The following is a 20,670-nucleotide window of genomic DNA, read 5'->3' as shown; positions in this document are numbered from 1 at the left end:
AGGGGTCACCGCGGGACTCTGCCCTAGGCGGGCCTCTTCGTGCCCGTGGGCTTTGCTTGCTCCAAGCCCGGCAAGGGCTTGTGCGGGGAGATGGGGGAGAGGGACCCCCCCGAGGGTGGCGTTCCCCCCGCGGGCTGCCTCCTGCCCCTCTGCCCCCCCGCCACTGACCGACCCTCACTGTCCTCCCCCCAGCAAGGAGAGCTCAACTCCTTCCTCTGGACCATCCGCCGCAACCCCCCCGCCTATCTCTTCGGCACCATCCACGTGCCCTACACACGGGTGTGGGACTTCATCCCTGACAACTCCAAGGCCGCCTTCCACGCCAGTTCCAGCGTCTACTTTGAGCTGGACCTCACCGACCCCTACACCATCTCGGGGCTGGCCAGCTGCCAGATGCTGCCCCACGGGGAGAACCTGCAGGACGTGCTGCCACGGGAGCTGTACCGCCGCCTCAAACGCCACCTGGACTACATCAAGCTGATGCTGCCCCACTGGATGACCCCGGACCAGCGGGGCAAAGGGCTCTACGCTGACTACCTCTTCAACGCCATTGCTGGCAACTGGGAGCGCAAGAGGCCCGTCTGGGTGATGCTCATGGTGAACTCCTTGACGGAGACGGACATCCGCTCCAGAGGGGTGCCAGTGCTTGATCTCTACCTCGCCCAGGAGGCCGAGAGGATGAAGAAGACAACGGGTGCAGTGGAGAGGGTGGAGGAGCAGTGTCACCCGCTGAACGGGCTCAACTTCTCCCAGGTAAGGAGGCTCCTGGGCCTTGTGGCTTATCCCAGAGGTAGGGGCTGTTCTTCTCGTATTTCGGTCTGTTTATGGGGGCGAACCCCAAGCTTGTTGCAGCGGGGTGGGTCACTTGCGGGCCTCAACAGCCTTTGCGTCGGGCTGCCCGTTTTCCATTGCGCCGATCCGTGCTGCCTGCAAAATCCTGCAATGTGTGCAGTGAGTTTATCATGTGTATTATTTATTTGAGAGGCAAATGTCCAGGGTGTGAATGTGTGTGTCTGTTGGCTTGCCACTTGTGAGGGAAACTTCCACGCCTCCCATCCTGTCCCAGAGCTGGGTAAAAAGTGCTTTTTTTTCTGTTTGTTTGTTTTAAGTAAAGCAGCTCTGTGGTACTTGTCAGGAAGAGGATGAAGCATGAACAATGAAAAAAGAAATTTCAACATTGTTCAAATAGATTTAAGTACATGCAAACCGTTGGTCGTCTTTTTAGTAGTCACTCCAGGTCAAAACAAACTGGCTCACGTTGCCCTCATGTACTGGGGGAAATTAAATGTGCAATCTGCATGGATTTTTTTCATTTTAGAACAGGTAAAGTTCAGCAAAAAGAAAAGGATGTAGATTAGGAAACAAAAGTTATTGGTGTAACTGGACTCCAGAATTCTTTCAGTGGATTTAGCTTTAAACAACCAAATACTAAGCCATGCGATCTATTTCATTTCAGTGGATTAATCAGGAACACAGTCACAGCTATTGACTTTGCTTTGTGAAACTGTTTATATGAAATCAGATTTACTAGAAATTCAGGAAATGAATGTGTGTGGAAGAAAACAAATAATCCAGGGGAAATTTAAGATGGTGTCAGTTACTGCTATGATACTTCGTTTTTAACCTGCTTTTCATCATTAGTTTTGGATCAGCCTATTTCCAGCTTTATCTTACTGTCCTAGTTTGAGCAAAAAAATTCTTGGTGATGTGGGAATAAGGATTAAAGGACTGATCTTTGGTGTGATTAAAATGTCCTTAGAGTGCTGTCACCCCCCTCTCCCCTGAAGTCTAGTGGGAACTGTTTTAAGGGGAAAAAGTCTGGCTTTCACTAACATTTGGTTCATCCAATATTTCAACTAGAAGTCTAACTTTGCATACAGCCTTCAAAGGAGAAGATTGGTTGCATACGCTTTTGGAGGGATTTTCTTGTTTATCAACAAAAATAATTAAAAGAAAGCCCCTCAGGACCTTTGCGTTAATTAACGCACACGCAAAACAAGGAATTCGTTTTACCCTGTTCTGTTTGAAAGGTTTAAGTGCCTATCCTCTCTGTTGAGCCCCTTCTTTAAGGTGAGGTAAAAATAATGAACCATTCCTGACGTCCAATAGCATTTGGTTGTACTAGGTCAAAAATGGCAGTTAGAATCAAGCACATGAAAGCACTTGGTTAAAAATGTACCACTTGGAAGCCTTTTAAATGTGAATCATATTACGTTTTTTTCTTTTTAGAAAGAGAGAGAGAGAGCGCGCGCGACAGAGAAAGGAAAAGGGACCGAGTACAAAACTCACTGCTACTCTTACCATAATTCTGTTTTTCTCTCATTCTCTAAATTTTAAATAGAAACAAAAATTTCCCCTTCATTTTGCTACAATAATAATCTAAAAAAGAACAGCAAAGGTGTTACTGCTATTGACAAGTAAAGGACAATCATTTATGCAAAAAGTTTGTGCTGATTAAAAAAATACATTACATTTTAATTATTACAGAGAATTGACATTGCTGCTAAAATAGATCAGTCTTCAGGAGGATTTTTCCTAGATGGAAGCTTTTTCTGGGAACAAGGCCACCAGAACAACATGAGACAAAATTAAACAAAACAAACCAGATATTTATTTTCTTGCTTCCTCTAGATTTCATGCATCCTGACACCTGGCTAGTTGTTTAACAATAGTAATTTGTAATGTTATCACACCGTCTGGCAGTCCTACTGCTTGGTGTATTACTGTGCTAATTTAGTGGAGTGGATTACTATCGCTAGGTTTCACCTCCCAATTCCAGGTCTTGGAGCCTTCCTTAAGTGACACTTATTAAAACACACTAAAATGGAAATCAGAAGTTGAGCAGCTTTTGTCTTGTAGGGTGTTTGCACAGTTTGATGAGAACATCTGTGATAAATTACAGTCCCAAATCTGCTAAGGGCATCGGCAGTTTTTACCTGTTTTCAGCATTACTGTTACAGGAATACTGCACGTACTTTCTGCATTCAGAATTCAAGTTTTAGAACTGTGCCTTGCTGAATCATGTCAATGCTTTTGTTTCCCCCATCCCCAAAGTCCAGTATTTTTGCCCTTAGCAAATTAAAAAAGAAAAAAGCTTTTTTTTACTTCTTCCCCTCAAAGGCAGCTTTGTGCTACTGCAAATATTTAATCTGACTACACGCACCAAATCTATTAATCTGATACCGTGAGGAGGAGGAAACCTAGGAGTGGTCCCGGTTTGGTACTTGGTTTTGATCTGCTCTGACAGAAAGTGGATACACTTGCATTTTTGACCAGGAACGATCTTTGAAACGTTCTGTGCGTCGCTTTGAAATGTTGATTGTCTTAGCCGGATGAAAAGATTAAGGTGGCTCATTTAATTGGCTGCTTCCTGGAGAGCCAGCTCTTGCAGGTAGAGCACAGTGCATTGTTTTCTATTGTAAACTCAGAAACTTTGTAGTTTGATGCTCTGCTCCCCCTGAAATCTCTGCTCAGTGTTTCGTGCTGCTCTCCCAAACCGGCACTGCTCCGATCACCCTCCTTTCCCGCTCACCGGCTGCTTTCCTGCATGGCTCATGGAGGGAGCATCCTTGCTCCCCCTGGGACTCTGGCAGCTGCTGGTCACACAAAGTCCGGGCCCTGGATATTGTATAGTTGGTGGCAAGGTGTCTGAATCGCAGCAAAAGGCTGGGCTGGGAGCCTGGCTACAGGGGAACTCCAATCAGGTTTGGGTGAGATCGAAATTTCACTGCTCCTTGGTATACGAAGTTTCAGGGTTTTTGCTGAAGGTGGGACAGAAAGAGCTGAGAGGCACACAAAGAGGAGGAAGCAGACAACTTTTCTGTCTGACAGCATAAATATTTATTTACAGAGTGGCCAGAAAGTGCAAAATCAAGTGGTCCAGGACTGAGAGGAGCTGGTGAGGGGCGGATGGCGTTCAGGGGCTTCTCCTGTTGGGATGCCAGCAGAAGCACTGCAGTGGGGGCCATGACAGGCCATGAGGACTTGACCATGCGTCCTGTGAGGGCCAGCTCGGGAGAGGGTTAAGCTTTCCCATCCTCTTTGTGACCCTCATGCATGTCTGTGGTGAAAAGCTCTCCCCCGCCTGACATATACTGTCGTTGGAGTAAGGAGGACGGAGACGGTGACTCCTACAGCTGCTCAGGTCTGTCTGTGTCCACCCTGATCGCCCAGGGCTGCGGTGGGTGAGTGCCCTTGGGCAGCATCACATCCCAACTAAAAGCCTGTGTGGCCAGCAAGGGGAAGGTGTTACTTTTCTACCCAAACTGCTCTGCCCTGGGGAGGTGGATGGTAGCTCTCACTCGTGTTTGATCCTGTCTCTCAGCAGGATCCCCAGACTGAGACAATGTTGATATCCCTTCCTCCAAGTTAGAAATAAAATCCCCCTCCCATCCCATCTTGAACTTGCTCTCTTCAGTGAGAATCTGCATTCAGCACATGCCAGATGCCCTTAATCCCAAGGTTCATGAAGGGACTTTTGTGTCAGGGCCAGACTCCATCCTGACCTGTCAGTGGGGGAAGCCGTCAGGCTGGAGGGGAGCCACCAGCACCCCCTTTTCTCTCCCTATGCTGGTCAGGGCTTGCGAAGCCCTGACTCTAGCCTTCTCCAGCCTGTATCATTTCCAACTGCAGGGGGAGATGTTAAATATCAAACCGGTGTTGATTGGATCAGAGACAGCCTCAAAGAAAGAAACCTTAGACCGTGCCAGATTAAACTTCACACTTCACCATTCTTCCCCTTTCATTTCTCTGCCGCCTCATTCTCTGCACAAATAAACCTTGTCTCCCTGCTTTCTACCAATGAGACAGCATTCAAGGGGCAGGAATGACTTTGTTAACAAAATCAGTCTTCATTTCCCAGGTCCTGCTGTTCCATCAAACCCTGGGACATGGCAGCTTTGATTACTCTAGTGATAGGATTAGAGGGGGAACAAGTACTGTTTAATAAAAGGCCAATGGGTGGTCCATCACGTTTGGTCACTGACAGATCTGCAGTCTTGAAGCTGGACATTCAGTGGCAAAACAGCACAACACAGTCATACATAGACAGGGCCATGGCCTGGACTTGCTATTCCATCTCCCCTATCCCCTTGAAAAATTAAACATTTCTGTGATTACAAAGCTGGGATTCTCAGAGCTGACAGGGACTAGTATAACTGACTTCAAGGGAAATTTGCCTGTTTATACTAATGAAAGATCCAGGCTCAAAGTTTTCCGAACCAGATTAAAGGGCTCAGTTTCAAAGCTAGTTGACTTTTGACAGTCTGTGTAGTTTATTTGAGGGAGTAGTATTGATTTTTTTTTTTACATTTTTTATCTTTTTTAAAGAAAAGTGGGGTTTGCCTAATAGAAATCATGCCTTTTTGCTTCCAAAAATTTTCAGGCTTCATGAAAAGTCATGAAAAATAGCGTAGTATCATCTCTTTCAATTGCTGAATAATGTTGAAAGAAACATTGTTAAATGGTTTGATTATACATAGTTAGACATAGTGCACACAGTTTTCAGCTTGCTGGCTTTAATTAAACTATCACCCCCTTCACCCTCCCACACCCCAGGGTAAAAAAATTCCCCCAGTAAAGTTAACCTTGGGTTAGAAATTCATACAGCGGAAATAGAAATGCTTCCATTTAACTCCCTTTGAGTACTAGTGGAGCTGCTTTACGTCTTTACCAGGGGAACTGTTGCGGGTGAAACTATGCAGGTATTAAAACTACAGTAGTCACAGTAACACCTGAAAGGATCAGCAGCTGACGTTTTATAGCTGTAACTAACTGTACGTGTTGTTCTTTACAGCCAGTTACTGTGTGCTTCTTCACCACAGCCCCCTTGAAAGGCCCACCCTGGCATTTGATGCCTATTAAGAAAAAAAGCCAGTCAGTTAATGATGGCTGGAGGGGCAGCTGGCAATTCATCTATTGTATTTATTGTGTATATAACTGCAAGAAGTGTTTGTAGAACAGGTTAGATATAAGCCCTTCCTTTCTCTCTGATCCTTCACACCTCCCTTGGTAAGATCCAAGCCTAGGACAGGTGTACCTGCTTCCCATGAGCAGATCTGAAGAGGACTCTGCTGGTTGATTTGTTTGCAAAATTATGGGTGCTGCTTGTGATTGTTTTTAGGCAGGAATCGCATCTTTGTAATGTGGACTTTAACAGGAACAAACCCCCAGAAAACAGCGGCAAACAAGCCTGGAACTCAGGGGAGTCCCTACCATGTTTGAGGCAGCTGAACGTTACCAATGTATAGAAATCAAATTGCAGAATTGTGCCATTTTTTTCTGTGTGTGTGGCAAGAGGTGAGTTGAGGTCAGAGCATGGTCTCTTTGGCTCCGGCTATGCCTGGTCCCAGCAGCAGAGAGCCCTGGTACCGCTGCAGTGTGAGAGGTGCAGGGAGCACCCAGGCACGTACTTTGCTCCCTGGAGGAGATTCACTCTGCAAGCTCTTCTTCAGGGAAGGGGATCAGAAGAGCGACAGATGACCCAAATCCATCCCCGTACTTAGGCACTAATGCTGCTTTCAAATCCCTGTGGGATCTCCCCTGGAGCAGTTTGCCACCTCCGAGCTGCTCACCCAGTAAGTGCAAAATACCCCCTCTTCAGTAAATGGTATTTCCACAGTGATGATTTTCTCTCTGTTTGTTGTCTGCTGTCAGTTTCTGATGCTGTTGCAACAGCAGTCAGGATCCTGCCCGGGGCCCAGAGTGCTTTGCTTATAAACAGAACGAACCATTGACCTTAAAAACCTCAACTTCAAGTATAGTGCAACCTACAGTCCTCAGAAAGTCTTTAACAGCCTCCCCTCAGCTCCCTAGTGAGTAGCAATCCATGTTATAAAGCCAGCCCACATCATTCAGGCTAGTCAGAGGTTCCTGTATTGAAAAGGCCAGAAATGATCTTAAGCAAGGGCACTCATTCACCTTGCACTCCTGCGGAGATGGAGATTGGTGGCAGGGCTCCTGGCAAAGCATATTTGGGAACTTCAGAGGGACACACTGTAAAATAACAGGTTTCCCCTGTGCTAGGCTTTACACTGCGAACCCTTACTAATCTCTTCACTGTCATTAGGAGTTGATGAGACAGGTAAAAGGCAGAAGAAATCAGAGTTACTGCTTGAGCCCAATGAAATTGGTGTGATTTCTTTCATCTTTTGGTCCTATTAGAGGGGTTCCCTGTATGCTTGGATGAGGAACTGTAAAATGACTTCCCCAGAGCACAGTGTTTAGGATAGCACAAAAATGGAGATTTTGAGCAACAACCAATGTTTTGGGAACTTCATTTTTTTTTTGACTTTCAAGAGTTAGTGTTAGAAGAACCCTATTTTGCAGGGAAACATACCTGCCACGTGTCCACACACCTTCCCAAATCCCTCTTTCAAGCTGACAAGCAATTCAGATCCTAGATGCTACTAGACTTAAAATCCAGAGAAAGCACTGTGGGTTGATCACAAAACTTCAATATCTTTCTGAACCGCTCAAATTATTTATAGTTTGCAGTCACTAAGACATTTTTCTGAACATTGCAACAATTTGTGAACCTAATACTCTTTCTGTAACCCATAAAGCATTACAGTTTCCAGCTCGCTTGAGACACCAGAAATTAAACTGGTGCCTGCAGAGCTTAAAACTGCAGATATCAGTGTTTGAACTTAATATCTCAGTTCATGGACTGGAATTGGAACAAGGCCATACTCTCTGCAGAGTGGGAACAGACATGCAACTAAAATGCATGACTGGTTGTATCTGTTACAACAGCTAGTAGTTATGGTGTCTCATTCATCTCCATAGATTTGCTTTTTCTGGTGTTCAAGAGAACAATATAGCTGCCTTGTGTTATTGTTATTGTTTATTGCATCTAGTTGTCATTTAAATGCATAGAGAATTAGAAGTGACATGGTTAATACCTGTGTCGGAAACTCAAGCAGGAATTAGCACAGATGACTGCTGCTTTTATCACTAGTTATTCCAACAGCAGTCCTTACCACTTGGGTTTCCAATTTTTAGAGCTTCTGCTGCAAGTCATTTCAGGACTTCTAGCACAATATAAATGAAAGTTGCTAAAAACTGTAAATTAAAACCATGTGTTCAGCATTTTGGGATGGATGTTGTATGACTTGAGGAGGCTCATTAGCAAAAGTATTTTTAGTTTGAATGAGATCAAAGACCCTAGATTTTCCACTCTGAGGGGCTAGACACCCCATTTCTCATTGTACATAGACTCCCATAGGCCAGTTACGCCTGAAGAAATCATCATCCCTGAAATATTGTAATTAGATGTATTATCAGTGGACCACTGCTGATCACCTCTGTCCAGGCACTGCAACAACACTGAGGGTTGAAGAGTCTTGCAGATGTCAAAAGGGAGTTTTATTACTGACTTGTTCAAAATCAGGATTGCGGCCCATGCCAATGGGTAGCAGTGCTAGATGTGAAAGACCATTGGTATGAATCAAATCCTATATGTTGTACTCATTCCAGAGTGTCCCTTGAAGCCAGGGATAATACTGAACCATTCCCAGAAACTCCTATTGGCAAATAGAGAAAGGATTGTAAAAAAAGAAAAAGAAAGTGTTCTGATTTCTTCTTTTCCTAGGCTCAGTTAACGTGGAAGTTATGAAACCTTTCAAATGCATTCTAGTCCAGAGGTTCTTCAGGCTTGGGTATCCCTGCAAAATCACAGAGTTCATTGAGATGGGCATGGAGAAAAGCTAGCAATTCAGTCATAGCCAACATCTTAGCTGTAACAACACAATTAAGGGAATAACAGTAAATGCTTTACGTTTTCCCCAGATTGCATCAAACTTGCTTCTTCTACCCTAAGTCTTGTATTTGGGCACCCATTGGGAGACACAGATATCCCCAATACATAAAACAGAGAAGAAGCTGCCTTCATAGAGCAAAGCGATATTCATCAGGCTCCCTTCGTGAGCCAAGGAATGAGAAAAAGGAAACAAATCTTTAAGTTATTTTCAAACCTCTTTCCATTTTAATAAAAGTCAACTTACAGGGAACACAGGGAAAATATTTCTTTAAAGTACGAGATTCTATGTCTTGAAAGTATCCCCTCAATATTTTAGAGACTGTATTAAATCCAAGGTCTCCATTAGGCTCCCTCACTTTTGTTTAACAATCACAATGAAGACTGATTATTCTCTGTACACTTTCTGCCACCGCACAAATTTTGCTTTCCTTTGATTTCTTGCAGGCTTTTCCTATTACAGGTGACAGCATAATAGTGATGGGGAATATTTATTTAAATGTGAGACAAAATGCTCACAGTATAGGAGTTTGCAGAGTCAGCAGAGGGGGAGAGGGCAAAAGGGTGATTTGAGAAACATGCCCAACTTTTTGAAGGTCTGTATTTCTGGCATGTGATTGATTTACAATTTTAGAAATGATCATCGAGATTAATGTCATTCCAGCAGTGAAGTGTGATGGGAGACGTCCCAGTGTGTCCCATTGGTTCTAAAGCACTGGTAAAATCACCATAGCACTATTAATTGCAAAAGAGCTAAGCCTTACACTATGTGAAGAGCTGGTCCTGACATACTGGGAGCTAACTGGGGTGCCAACTTGTAGTTTGCTTTCAAGCTCAGGTAATTCTTTATTTTTGGGATATCACAGGAGCAAGAGAGGTGCAAGTATGCTATAGGGTCTCAAAATGATTCTTTTTATGAGTTTATACAGAAGGCCCTTCTTTTTCATAATGACTTTCTTTCCTGATTAACACAAGAAAAAGCTAGAAAGAACATTCTCAAAAAATCTCATTATTTGCTTGCAGAAGGAAATAACTCACTAGACATAGAATCGAACTCAAGTTTTTAGTACCAAGTTATGGCCAAAATAATTCTAATATGGCAAGGCCTTCAAACAACTGGGATGCCCTATTGGTAGACAGCTGCAAGCAAACTGAAGTTCAGTTCCTTCAGCATTTCTCCTTTCCATTTGCAGAACACCAGGGAGATATTTTATTTACTTAAGGGTGTGAGCATCAGGCCATGAGACCAGGTTATACCGTCCTGAAATAATTCAGGTCTTCTGGTGGCGAGATGAAGTTCAGAGGGTCAAGGCAGCAGGCGTTCGCAGGCACGAAACACTGTTCGACTTTATGGATTGGCATGTTGCTGTATGCAGACTTGCACTGACTAGCTTTTTACGCAGCTAATTGTGTGAGGCCAGGGAGGATTTTCTTTATTAACTCAAGTGGCTTGGCTGTGAAATGAGACATACTGTACAGTATATAATTCAAGCTCACTTTCAAAGGCATTTTTGTTGAAGCCAGGTATCCAGAGAGACCTGAGCCTTTAACATGTATGCATCTGAAACACGCTCTAGAAACTTAATAATTTAAGGTCAGCATTTACACTGGTTCATGTTCCAGTAATGGAATAGTGCTTGCTTTAAAAAAATACTCTATTTATATCTTAATGTATAAAGGTGTGTTTTAGAAACTGACTGCTTTGAGCACTTGCTCTGTGTTAACTATGACTGGATAAGCTTGTAAGGGACGTACCATGTAGAGACTTCAGCAAAATTATGGCTCTGAAGTTGAAAGAAAGCATAGTTGGGTGCGCTTGGTGTACATTCTCGAACCTGAAAGTATTAGCTGTTGAGAATCACTTGTAGTAGTACCCTTTTGTGTCTTGGGAAGTATAAAGAGCTATAATCTCCCAAAAGGTGTCTCATTTTGGCATATTTTGGGTGGATTTTGTCATTACTGACAAAGAGATCCCAGTGGAAGATATCCCTAGGAATGCAAAACACAATCACCAAAACCCACACAAGATCCCTTATCATGCTCTCTCTAAAGCTGTTGCAGATTCATTTGAATTACACTGGAAAGATTTATCTCTTATTAATGGAGCACTCTTCATTTTTTAAAATTGAGTTGTGCAACACATCGAGTAACAATGTCATAACACATCATAAATCAGTTTGTTCACTGAAGGATTCTAGATGAGTTAATCTAACATTCTGGACACAGTTCATGAACAGTTAATTTTAGCAGTTCTCTTTGATATATATCAGTTAAGGCAAAGCAACTCTAGCCATTGCGGAGCAGAGTCAAAACTGGTTAACGGCAAAGCAAGTACAGACAAAGATTGTTCAGAGATAAAGCCTTTGGCAGATCATTCAAGGGATCTTTGCTTTATATAGAACAATTGTAGCTCTAATACCAGCAGTGCAGACACTCTGGGACAAAGAGAAAACACACACACACACACACACCCCAAACCACAGAAGAAAACCACACACACCACTTGGTACTTGCATCCAACAAGAAAGTGAAGCTAAAGTTCACCAACCCTGACGTAGTTACCAAAGAACTCCATGGCAGGCAATGAGATGGGAAGAAATACCCCCAAAAAGGCATTCAGAAATTATTCCCATTGTTAGTGGGAGAAACTGAGAACGTTTGATTTGAAACACAAAGTCATCCGGCAGCCTGCCAAATGCCATTTATCTCAAGGTCATGCAACATAAATAACCCCAAGGGTTAGCTCTAAAGTGGAGGAGCAGGAGGTAGCCAAACAAAAATAGGGGAAGGGATTCCTCTCTCTTCCCTGTGGATGTTTGGCATGCTACTGACAAGGTTTCAAGGCCTGGCACTCCTAACGAGTCTAGTATATTAAGGGTAGTAAAACACACCAAGAGCAGGAAGTACAGCTGAACATAGCATCATGGAAGGGACTGTGGTTTGAGACCAAGCCACTAAGCTGTCACGCATTTTCTGCAAGAATTAGTCAGGGAGACTAATTAAAAAGGAAAAGTCAGCCAGAAAAGATTTTCCTCTTGGAAGTTTAAGTCTGAAAATATTGATCCCTGTTATACAGTAGGGACAACCAATGTTTATTTTCTGCTCGACTGGGTGGTCACATGCATTTTCCCGTTCTTCCAACACACCAAAGTATCAGAGCCTTCTTACATTTTTTAAGAGAAAAACAAGCTTAGCAACTGTGACGTCTAGTAATCCATCATCCCTATCAGTCAGGGAAGGAAGGGTTGTGTTTTGCCGAGATTGCTTAGACCTGAGAGTATAGCTTTGAAGATACCAATGGGAGAATCCCAAAAGACTTGGCACCTGTTCTTTTGTTCTCTGGGGTAAAGCTCAGTGTGGTTCCCGTTAAAACAAATTAAACAAGTATGCAGTCCTTGAACCTAGAACCCAAAACTGCACCCCTGTGGTCCTCGAAACTGAGCAAGGTGTCTTTCCCACTGTTTATGTAGAAAGGAGTTTTGTGTAGCCAAATAATTTGTTAAGAGAATTAGGAAGAAAAAAAAAGTTAGTCAATATTCTTCTAATTTATTTGTGATTTAGATAGGCTTAAAAAGCAGACTGAGTGGAGTTACTTGTGGTTTCATGTTGAATTCTTGATGCCATGAAAAAAGTGAACTAAACTCACTAAGTCAGAAGGAGAGTTTCAAACTGAAAGTGTTTTGAACCAGCTTTCCCTTTCCTGATTCAGCCAGCACCACTAGAGATCACTATACAGAGTCCTGTACATCTGTATGGTCTGAGCACCGGTCCTTCTGAACAGAAAGGAAGCAAGCTGGGCATCTGGATAAGGAACCCTGATCGTTAATATATGCATATAGGACTATTTTATATCTGTAGGTCTTACATAATGTGTTGGAAACTGAGGCATGACTTCAGAAGCTGAAATATCCCAAATACGTTACTACGTCTGGGGCTAAGACTGTGATTTATCCCATCTATGAATTTCTCTTATCCCTTTCAACTTATTTAATACTCTTAGAAAAAGAAGTATTTGTATGTGGAGGGACTGGAGTCAATGAGGTGGTGATGGGAAGGGGACATCTACAGAAGTCTATTCTGATTGCAAACTCCAGAACCTGCAGTTCTTCAGGTGAGGGATTATGGGACACATCTCCAACCCTTGGTGAATAGAGCAGCTCCATCCGTCTTTGCACCCTATTTTAGTCTGTAATGAAACTGATTTTCTCAAACACGAATGATCTTTAAAAATGGCAGAGGGCATAGAATTGCATCACTAGCAATGAACCAAAGGCTTTTGTGTTGCAACAACTTTTGTTGAGGGAGTATTGTGTTGAAAATCCACTGATTTTGGCAGAGGCTGGAGAATTCAGCAGTTCCACTTTGCATGTCCTGCCATCATTCAACAAGCAGACCCTGTTGCTAGACATTGCAGTAGGGCAGCCAGTTGGCTTCTCCCAACCTCCTTAGGTTTCCAGATGTCATAACAAAATGAGAGAGAGAGACTTAGCCATCTTCCATTTGTTTACGCTGGAGCTGCTAGGCAGAGACCAAGCCACAACACTGCACAGCTTTTCAAAAAGGACTTAATAGGCCTCTCTGTAAACAGATCTAAATATTTGCTCCAGTGACATTTATCGTATCACACGTCTGGCGCGAGTGTTTCGTCCTTGTTTTGCTTGCGTGTTTGGATTCTCTTATAAACATTAATGAAGTGCTTGAATACAAATGAATAATCCTCCCCCTTCTTCCCACCCTGGAGGGGAGGGGAATGGGAGGGCATGAAGTAATAATAGTTCAACCTTCAACCCATAATTGCTCAGTACATTTTGATGACAGCTTTCGTTCTCACATGCTTTAAAAGACTTTGTTCAGCATGTACATCCATGCAGAAGGCATCGCACCTTTCTTCAAAGGCAGCTGCAGCTGGGGTAGGGGTAGGAGGCAGTTACCACACAGCAGTGTGTCATTTGATGTTTGATTAGTCATAGCAAGTTGACCTGCTGCTGGATTCCCAACAGGATGGAAGAACTGTGCCCCATCTACATGGCTTTTAATAGGGGATATATTTAATATATTCTTCCCTAGGCATCTGCTTTTCGCTATTGGCTGGACAGAATAGTGGGCCTGAAACACCTCAGATCTAACTCCATATGGCTGTTCATCTACCTCTTGCTGGAGAACTGAGGTCATTTAATAGGTATTTTGCAATTACTTACAGCTTGAATATGACTGGAGACAACGTGCTTCCGTATAGCCCCTTCCGTTCTCTCAATGCCTTTACGGAGGACATAGGCCCTAGAAAGTGGGCAGCTTGGTCTGGCTTTTGATTTCCTTGCTAAAGGAGGTGGGGGGCATGGGTAAGGAAAGACTGACCAAATCTTATTTCCATAGGTGGTTACCATGGGGGCAGCCTTTAGAATATTTTTATATTGTCTAGGGTATGAGGCCATAAAGCAAATGTGTTAGATGCCTGTTTCCTGATCATAAGAGGGGTGAAGTTGTGAAGCATATCAAGGCTTCATCTCTCAACCTGCTCAGACTGAGAAAACATTGAGTATCTCATTCCTGTGTGGGAGCAGTTACAATACTACTCCGTTCTCCTTGTGCAGTTCAAAATGTCACAGTATCTTCCATACATAGTGAATTATCATGATCTCCTGCCAGGTGGGACAGTGCTTTGCTCAAGACCTTACTAAGCATCTTTAGTTTCTGCAGCTGGGCTTGTAGGAGCAGTGGTTTGGCTTGCTTGGAAGCCAATAATAAAAGAAACTCCATATTAGCCAACAGGGTCTCTTCAGAAATTCCCCAAACTCATGCAACTAAGCTCTCAGTTCTTTGTTAAGAGCAAAACTGCTGCGTTTAAGCTGTGGGACATAAAAGAAATAATCAATGCCTAGAAAGTAATCAAAAGTTCATTCTTCAGACGATCTTTAAGAAAAAAATCAGCCTGTACAAGACATCTGCGGGTTTGTTGTCTGCAATAGTAGTAAGTGCAAAGGATTTATTTCCCAATAATCAGGCTTTGGGAGGTCAAGATTCATACCCAAGAGGAAAGAAATGCTTGTGTTTCCTTCATCTGAGTGATTAAGTATAAAGTGGGTTAAAAATTAATACTGTCTTTGGATCAGCATGTATATGAAACCATTCAGTTTGCACATACTTGTGTACTAATAGAAAGTGCCTGTCAACTCCATTAATTATCAAATTGCTTATTCAGTCTATACATTCCTTGCATAAATCCATATCAACTTTGCGTCTTGTAACAGTATTTGTTTATATGAGCCGGAACGCTCAATCCTGAGCAGTCTAAAACGCCTCTCGAAAGAATTTCTTAGTCTTTACTTACAGGGACCCAGACTAATTGCTGTTGAGAGGATGTTCTGTGGGGTGCTTTTTTGGTGGGGAGTTGGGAGTAACAAAATTGTCTAGAAAGGTGTTCCCTTGTCACCTCTGTCGATGTTGATAGTTAAAATAGAATGTTGTTACAGTTCTCAGCAGCTGTGAAGTGCACACTGGAAAAAGAAAAAGCTGGGAGAAAGGGACAGAAAAAAGAATTTGCTGATATTTTTGTCATCCTCTGCCTGATGTGCCAACACTATGGAGGCTTTCTCGAAAGAATTTCTTAGTCTTTACTTACAGGGACCCAGACTAATTGCTGTTGAGAGGATGTTCTGTGGGGTGCTTTTTTGGTGGGGAGTTGGGAGTAACAAAATTGTCTAGAAAGGTGTTCCCTTGTCACCTCTGTCGATGTTGATAGTTAAAATAGAATGTTGTTACAGTTCTCAGCAGCTGTGAAGTGCACACTGGAAAAAGAAAAAGCTGGGAGAAAGGGACAGAAAAAAGAATTTGCTGATATTTTTGTCATCCTCTGCCTGATGTGCCAACACTAATGGAGGCTTTTTTTTTTTTTGCTAATTTATAGTCCAGTGCATTCCAGGGTCCCCGTCGCTCAAGCATTCTGCCTTTCGCTCATTTGCTGGAACACAAACATGGAAGTGTATTTGGAACTCGCTGGAGCCTTAAAAAAACAAAATTAAGGCAAGCTGCCAGATCACAATCTAATACACAACATATGTTTACAGGGTTATAGTCTCTTGCCATGCTGGCTTAGCAGCACTCCAGTGTGAAGTAGAGTAAATGCCTTCCAAGACCTTTTATCATCCATCGTGCTTATCAAAAAGTAAAAATACTGTTTTTATTTCAGCAAACATGTCTTTCCTCTTGTCTGAAGCCCTTTGAATTCCCTGCCACATTTGGGATCAATGGAAGAGCATGTCCTTGGTCTTGTTTGTCTAGTTCTCCTCCTCTTCACAAGAACTCATCTGCCTCAGGGCTGACTGGGTTCGTCCACCAGTTTGGCAAGCATCCCTGAACAGGACCCCTACTCTGTAAGGAGAGAGTAATGTTGACCCCCGTCTGCCTTGTGCATTTGTAGTGTAAGTCATGGCACTCTATGAGGAGTCTATGAAGAGGAAAGGGTTGTCCAAGTGTAAGACACAGAGGATTGAAGTGAAGGAGGTGTTTTAAGCTAACTCGGGTTACCTCAGCTTGTCCAAATGCAAGAGGTGCCATTGATTCACACTCAGTTCAGGCCACAGGCTGTAAAGAATTAGCCAGCAGTGATTCAGTTTACCTGTTGTAACTTCTTAATATCCTGAATTGGCCATTATCATATTTGAACCCCAATTTAGAGACAGAGGGAGAGTTCTTGATAAACATGTAAACACGTATAAGCCATTTCCAACCTTGAAAAACGAGACCAGGCTAGTTCTAGACAATATAAAGCCAAACCAGTCCCTTAGTACTGTAAGGAAAAATTGTTTGCTTCAAACTTTAGCCCTCTCTTGGGAGTCTTCAGCACTACTGAGAGGGTAGTGGCCAGTGGCCACTGGCATATCCAATGAATCCCACTAAGACTGTGGTTCTCTTCTGGGCTCTGTTATCTATGCCTTACACTGTGCTGGTATCTACTCATCCAATGGTTACTCCACTCAATCCACAGCAAGATAGGACCATTGAGACTGGACTCTGCTGCAGTGGAGAGCTGCAAGCTCAAGGCAAGGACTCTTGTGACAGCACAAGATTTAGGAGTGGGATGCAATGGACAATGCTGCAAGGCAGGGGGAATGGAAAACAGGGACAGTTACTCCAGACTCCTCTCACCTCCTGTGGCTGCTCTGCCCAGCGTGGAGTAGACTAGCTGCAAAGCTGCTACAGCAGCAGCTGGATGTGGCCTGCAGAATGGATAATCAGTAGCAGTATGCAGAGTCCAGGAAAATTAAACCTGAAGTGTCGAAAAATATTGTGGGATGAGTCAAAGACTTGGTGGGTATACGAAGCTCTGAAAGAGCAGTAGCCCATCACTTCTTTTTCTCCTGCTCATTCTCCATATGTAGGATATACCTCATGTGATCCATGAAGTATGCTAGGCCACCTGGATCCTATGAGCTCTACATGCACTACTCCAAGCTATCAAGGGCTGTGCTTGCAGGTGAGCTGTATTAGCAGGATGCAAGACTTGACTTGTAATTATCTGTATTTTGAGGAAAAAAAGTTCCTTCAAATGTCTCAATTTCAAATTTATAGTGAGGCTAGAAAAACCCAGGAGTTTCATCAGCAAAACAACAGTCTGGTGACTGACCCGAATGGACATTTTTGTGCTGTTAGTTCATAACAACACATTAAAGATAGAAAAGACTGAATTCTTAACTTTTTTCTTGAGATACAATTGCTGTTCCCTGCTGAACTGTGGCAAGCAACAGAAGTGGAAGTCTCTTAGCAGCTTTGGATGAATATGTTAATGGTGGAGAGAGTCCTTAGGTGCTTCCTTGATGGGAGCTCTCTAACACAACTCCAGGATGCCTGACTAGCAGATTGTTTGAGATAGTGTGACTTTACCTCTATAGAATATGTTCTTAACAGACATCAGGAAAGTTATAGTGCTTTACAGCTTACAAGTTATTCTTGCCCGTAGGAGACTTAATATGTATTTTCATCTGATTTTCAGCGGGTCAGATCTCTGCTCGCTTTTAGTAATATCATGCTGTGAGCTGTCATTGTTCTTGAAGTAGTTATGGATCAAAATGGGGGGCAGGACATGGCAGTTTCACCTCAACATTTCATCAGGGAGGTCCCTCTTAGATTGGCTTAGCTTGAAGTTCATTTCAGAAATAAAAATCACATACATGGAAGCCACATAGGCTGTAGTATAAATACAGATCTTGCATCTCTTGCAGCTCCAGGACTTTGTTCTTTGTAGCTCAGTTGATCTAGATCTCTTGCCTTTATCCTTGGACCACAGACAACCAACTTACCCTTTCACTCAGAGACAGATTGAAGACGTGGTTATGGTTTGGATTTTCAGTCCCTCATCTTTTTCTTTGCTTTCAAGAAGTGTCTTTCTATCAGTGAGGAGATCAGCTGCCTAATTCAGCTTTTGAGTCAAAAGTTTAGCCTTCTGCTTGCAATGCTTGTTTGTCTTTGCTGCTTGGTTTTAAAGCAATTTCTGTACCTGTTCCCCATTCTGTTTCAGTTGTGCATAGTTTTATTTGGCTGGTAAGCGCAGAGTAAGGTTTAAAAGAGTCAGTCAGTAAAAGTCCATGTTGGCAAATTCCTTGGACACAGTGACTATTGGGATAATGATGTCTCCCTGATATAGGCTCTGTTTCCTATATTTCAACAGTATTCTAGGTCCTAATCACTGGCTCTGTGCAGAAAGCATTTACTGTATGCTTTGCTGCTGCCCAAATGCAGATGTAGGTTTCAGATTATGAGATTTCAAGTTCTGAGAATCAGCATGGGTTTTAATGCTCTTGATGACACAGCCAAATAGTGTTGTTATGATAAAATTCAAAATTCATCTCTGAAGCACCTCTTTCTAGCGTTGCCTCATGCATTCTCAACTAGCAACGTATTCCTTTGTCTAAGTGACTTCCACTGTTGGAACTTTTTCCTAACATATTTAAGGTTTTCCTTTACTACTTCCAGATGTAGTCCCTTGTTTTACCATTCTTTGACTCTGTAAATATATTTTCTCTGGTACTAGTACTGCTCAGTTAGTTGGATAGAGCTGTCATGATACACAAGATCATGCTCTCTCTCTCCTTTAGGAGACATTTATTAAAGAAAATTTTTACAAGTACAGACAAACAAACAGGCTTCTGCAGAGATTGAATTTCAGTTTTGTCTTGTTTGTTAACCAAGACTCACACCCTTTCTGGGACAGTTTGTAGAGACACCTCGTGGCTGTCAGGAGCTCTACAGAGCGCATCGCAATCATGTCAGATTGATTTATACTAAGCCTTAACATCCAGAGTCATTTGTGAAAGAGTTATGAGGAAGGCTGCCAACCTGCTAATTAAAAGCTAGAAATACTTTAGGTTCTGTTCTGATGGAAACAAGTAAGCAAATCTGTTCTAAAGTGGAATTACCCCCCCCAAAACAACAGCATGTTGTCTGTCTGAGTGTAATTAAAACTATCAAAGGCAATTTTCTATTTAAAGATAAAAAAATTTTGGTTAGTTCCTAGATTCCCATACTCCAGTTTACACTCCCACTCTCCCCATTCTGTAGAAGTAATGTAGAAGCAATGCAGGCAGCTCAGGCTGCATGAATGCGGTTTGTCGGTGTGATTCTTAGCTTCTCAGTCAAAAGCCACACTAGTCAGTGTCAGAAAAGCAAAAAACCAAGCTCCGTTCCCTTCAAATACACAAGTCAGGAGTGAATTAGACAGTAAGCTTTGTGCAAGAGAAAGCCAGACTGACTTCTTTAGGTTTCAGGTCATCCATTAATGTAGATAATTTAAACAAGTGAGTCCTGGTAAGATTGCTCACCAGGCAATAAGTCTTTCAAATGGTAAGTGAGCAAGACTTTGAATCCACTATCTCCCTGAATTGGCAAAGCGTGCAGCTTTTCTTCTGTTTGATAGAAACTCTTCCATGAAAGTGGTGTTTTAAAGAACAGAAGCCCTTAGATGAATAAAGTATATAACCAAGCAGTTTTACTGGATATAATTGCTTTAGACCCGGCTGAATAGAGGCCTTGTGATTTCATTAGTCTTACATGTTTAGATCCAAATCATATCATATCATAATCAAATCACAATTTTATATATTTATAAATCAAAAGGACAGGTAGGGAAGTGGAAATAGTCATGAACTATTTGTCATTTCTGTTATGTTTCCTTTTCTCAGTGAAAACTGAATCATGCAAAATGCTGGAAACCATCTTTCCATAACAAAGGAGAATGAAGTCCTTCACGTGCTTTGCACAAGGCTGAAAGAGGCTTTTCCTGGAGAAATTAGTCAAAAGGTCCAGAGAGTCCCTCAAATTCAGGGGTTAGCTCCTACTTACAGCTGGAGTAAGGAGGCAAAACAGTAGCAAGAAGGACAGAGTTATGGAAAGTATGAATTCAGGGTATTTTGCTCTTAATGGTCAATCCCCATCTTCTTGAACATAGAAACATTAGAACAATAAAACGTGTCTGTCTGCCTTTCTGATCTGTAGAGCGTCTCAGGGGAGTAGGAGAGTGCCATTACAGAAGATGACAACTCCAAGTCAGTAGCGGGACTTCATAAGACTTTTTTTGCCTTAATCAGAACCTAAGACCGCCTAAAAAAGGTTAGAGCTAGGTGTGCGTGTTGAGTATCATGCTTGAGTTGAGACCGTATCTAGGGGTACTTCCACACATTTTCGTTAAATGCCCATGCAGTCTCCTCACATTGGGCTGGACATCCAGCTAATACTTCTTTCTATTCTATGAAAAGCATACACTATGTAGGGTAACATTCAGGTCTTCCAAGTGTTAAGGCTTAAAAAAAAAAGTCACCATGTTTACTTCAACTTTCCCTTTCTAAATTGCTTTGACAGCCCTGTGCTTTTCTAACTCGTTTTGGGGAATATCCAGTCTGCCATTGGAATTATTTGAATTGTAC

The 20,670-nt window shown here is 42.6% G+C and overlaps 1 protein-coding gene across 1 annotated transcript in view; it reads left to right on the top strand.

Moving 5' to 3' along the window:
- The first annotated feature begins 90 nt into the window (after window positions 1-90).
- Window positions 91-20,670, top strand: part of TRABD2B (TraB domain containing 2B) — a 298,757-nt gene continuing 278,177 nt past the window's right edge. Inside the window, exon 1 of the mRNA XM_009287478.1 lies at window positions 91-753. Within this exon, the coding sequence (XP_009285753.1) occupies window positions 91-753 (663 nt within the window). The remainder of the gene's footprint in view (window positions 754-20,670) is intronic.

This window comes from Aptenodytes forsteri, unplaced genomic scaffold (genome assembly GCF_000699145.1).
Source record: "Aptenodytes forsteri isolate BGI_AS27 unplaced genomic scaffold, ASM69914v1 Scaffold119, whole genome shotgun sequence".
Lineage (NCBI taxonomy): Eukaryota > Metazoa > Chordata > Aves > Sphenisciformes > Spheniscidae > Aptenodytes > Aptenodytes forsteri.
This window is presented reverse-complemented; position numbering and strand designations above follow the sequence as displayed.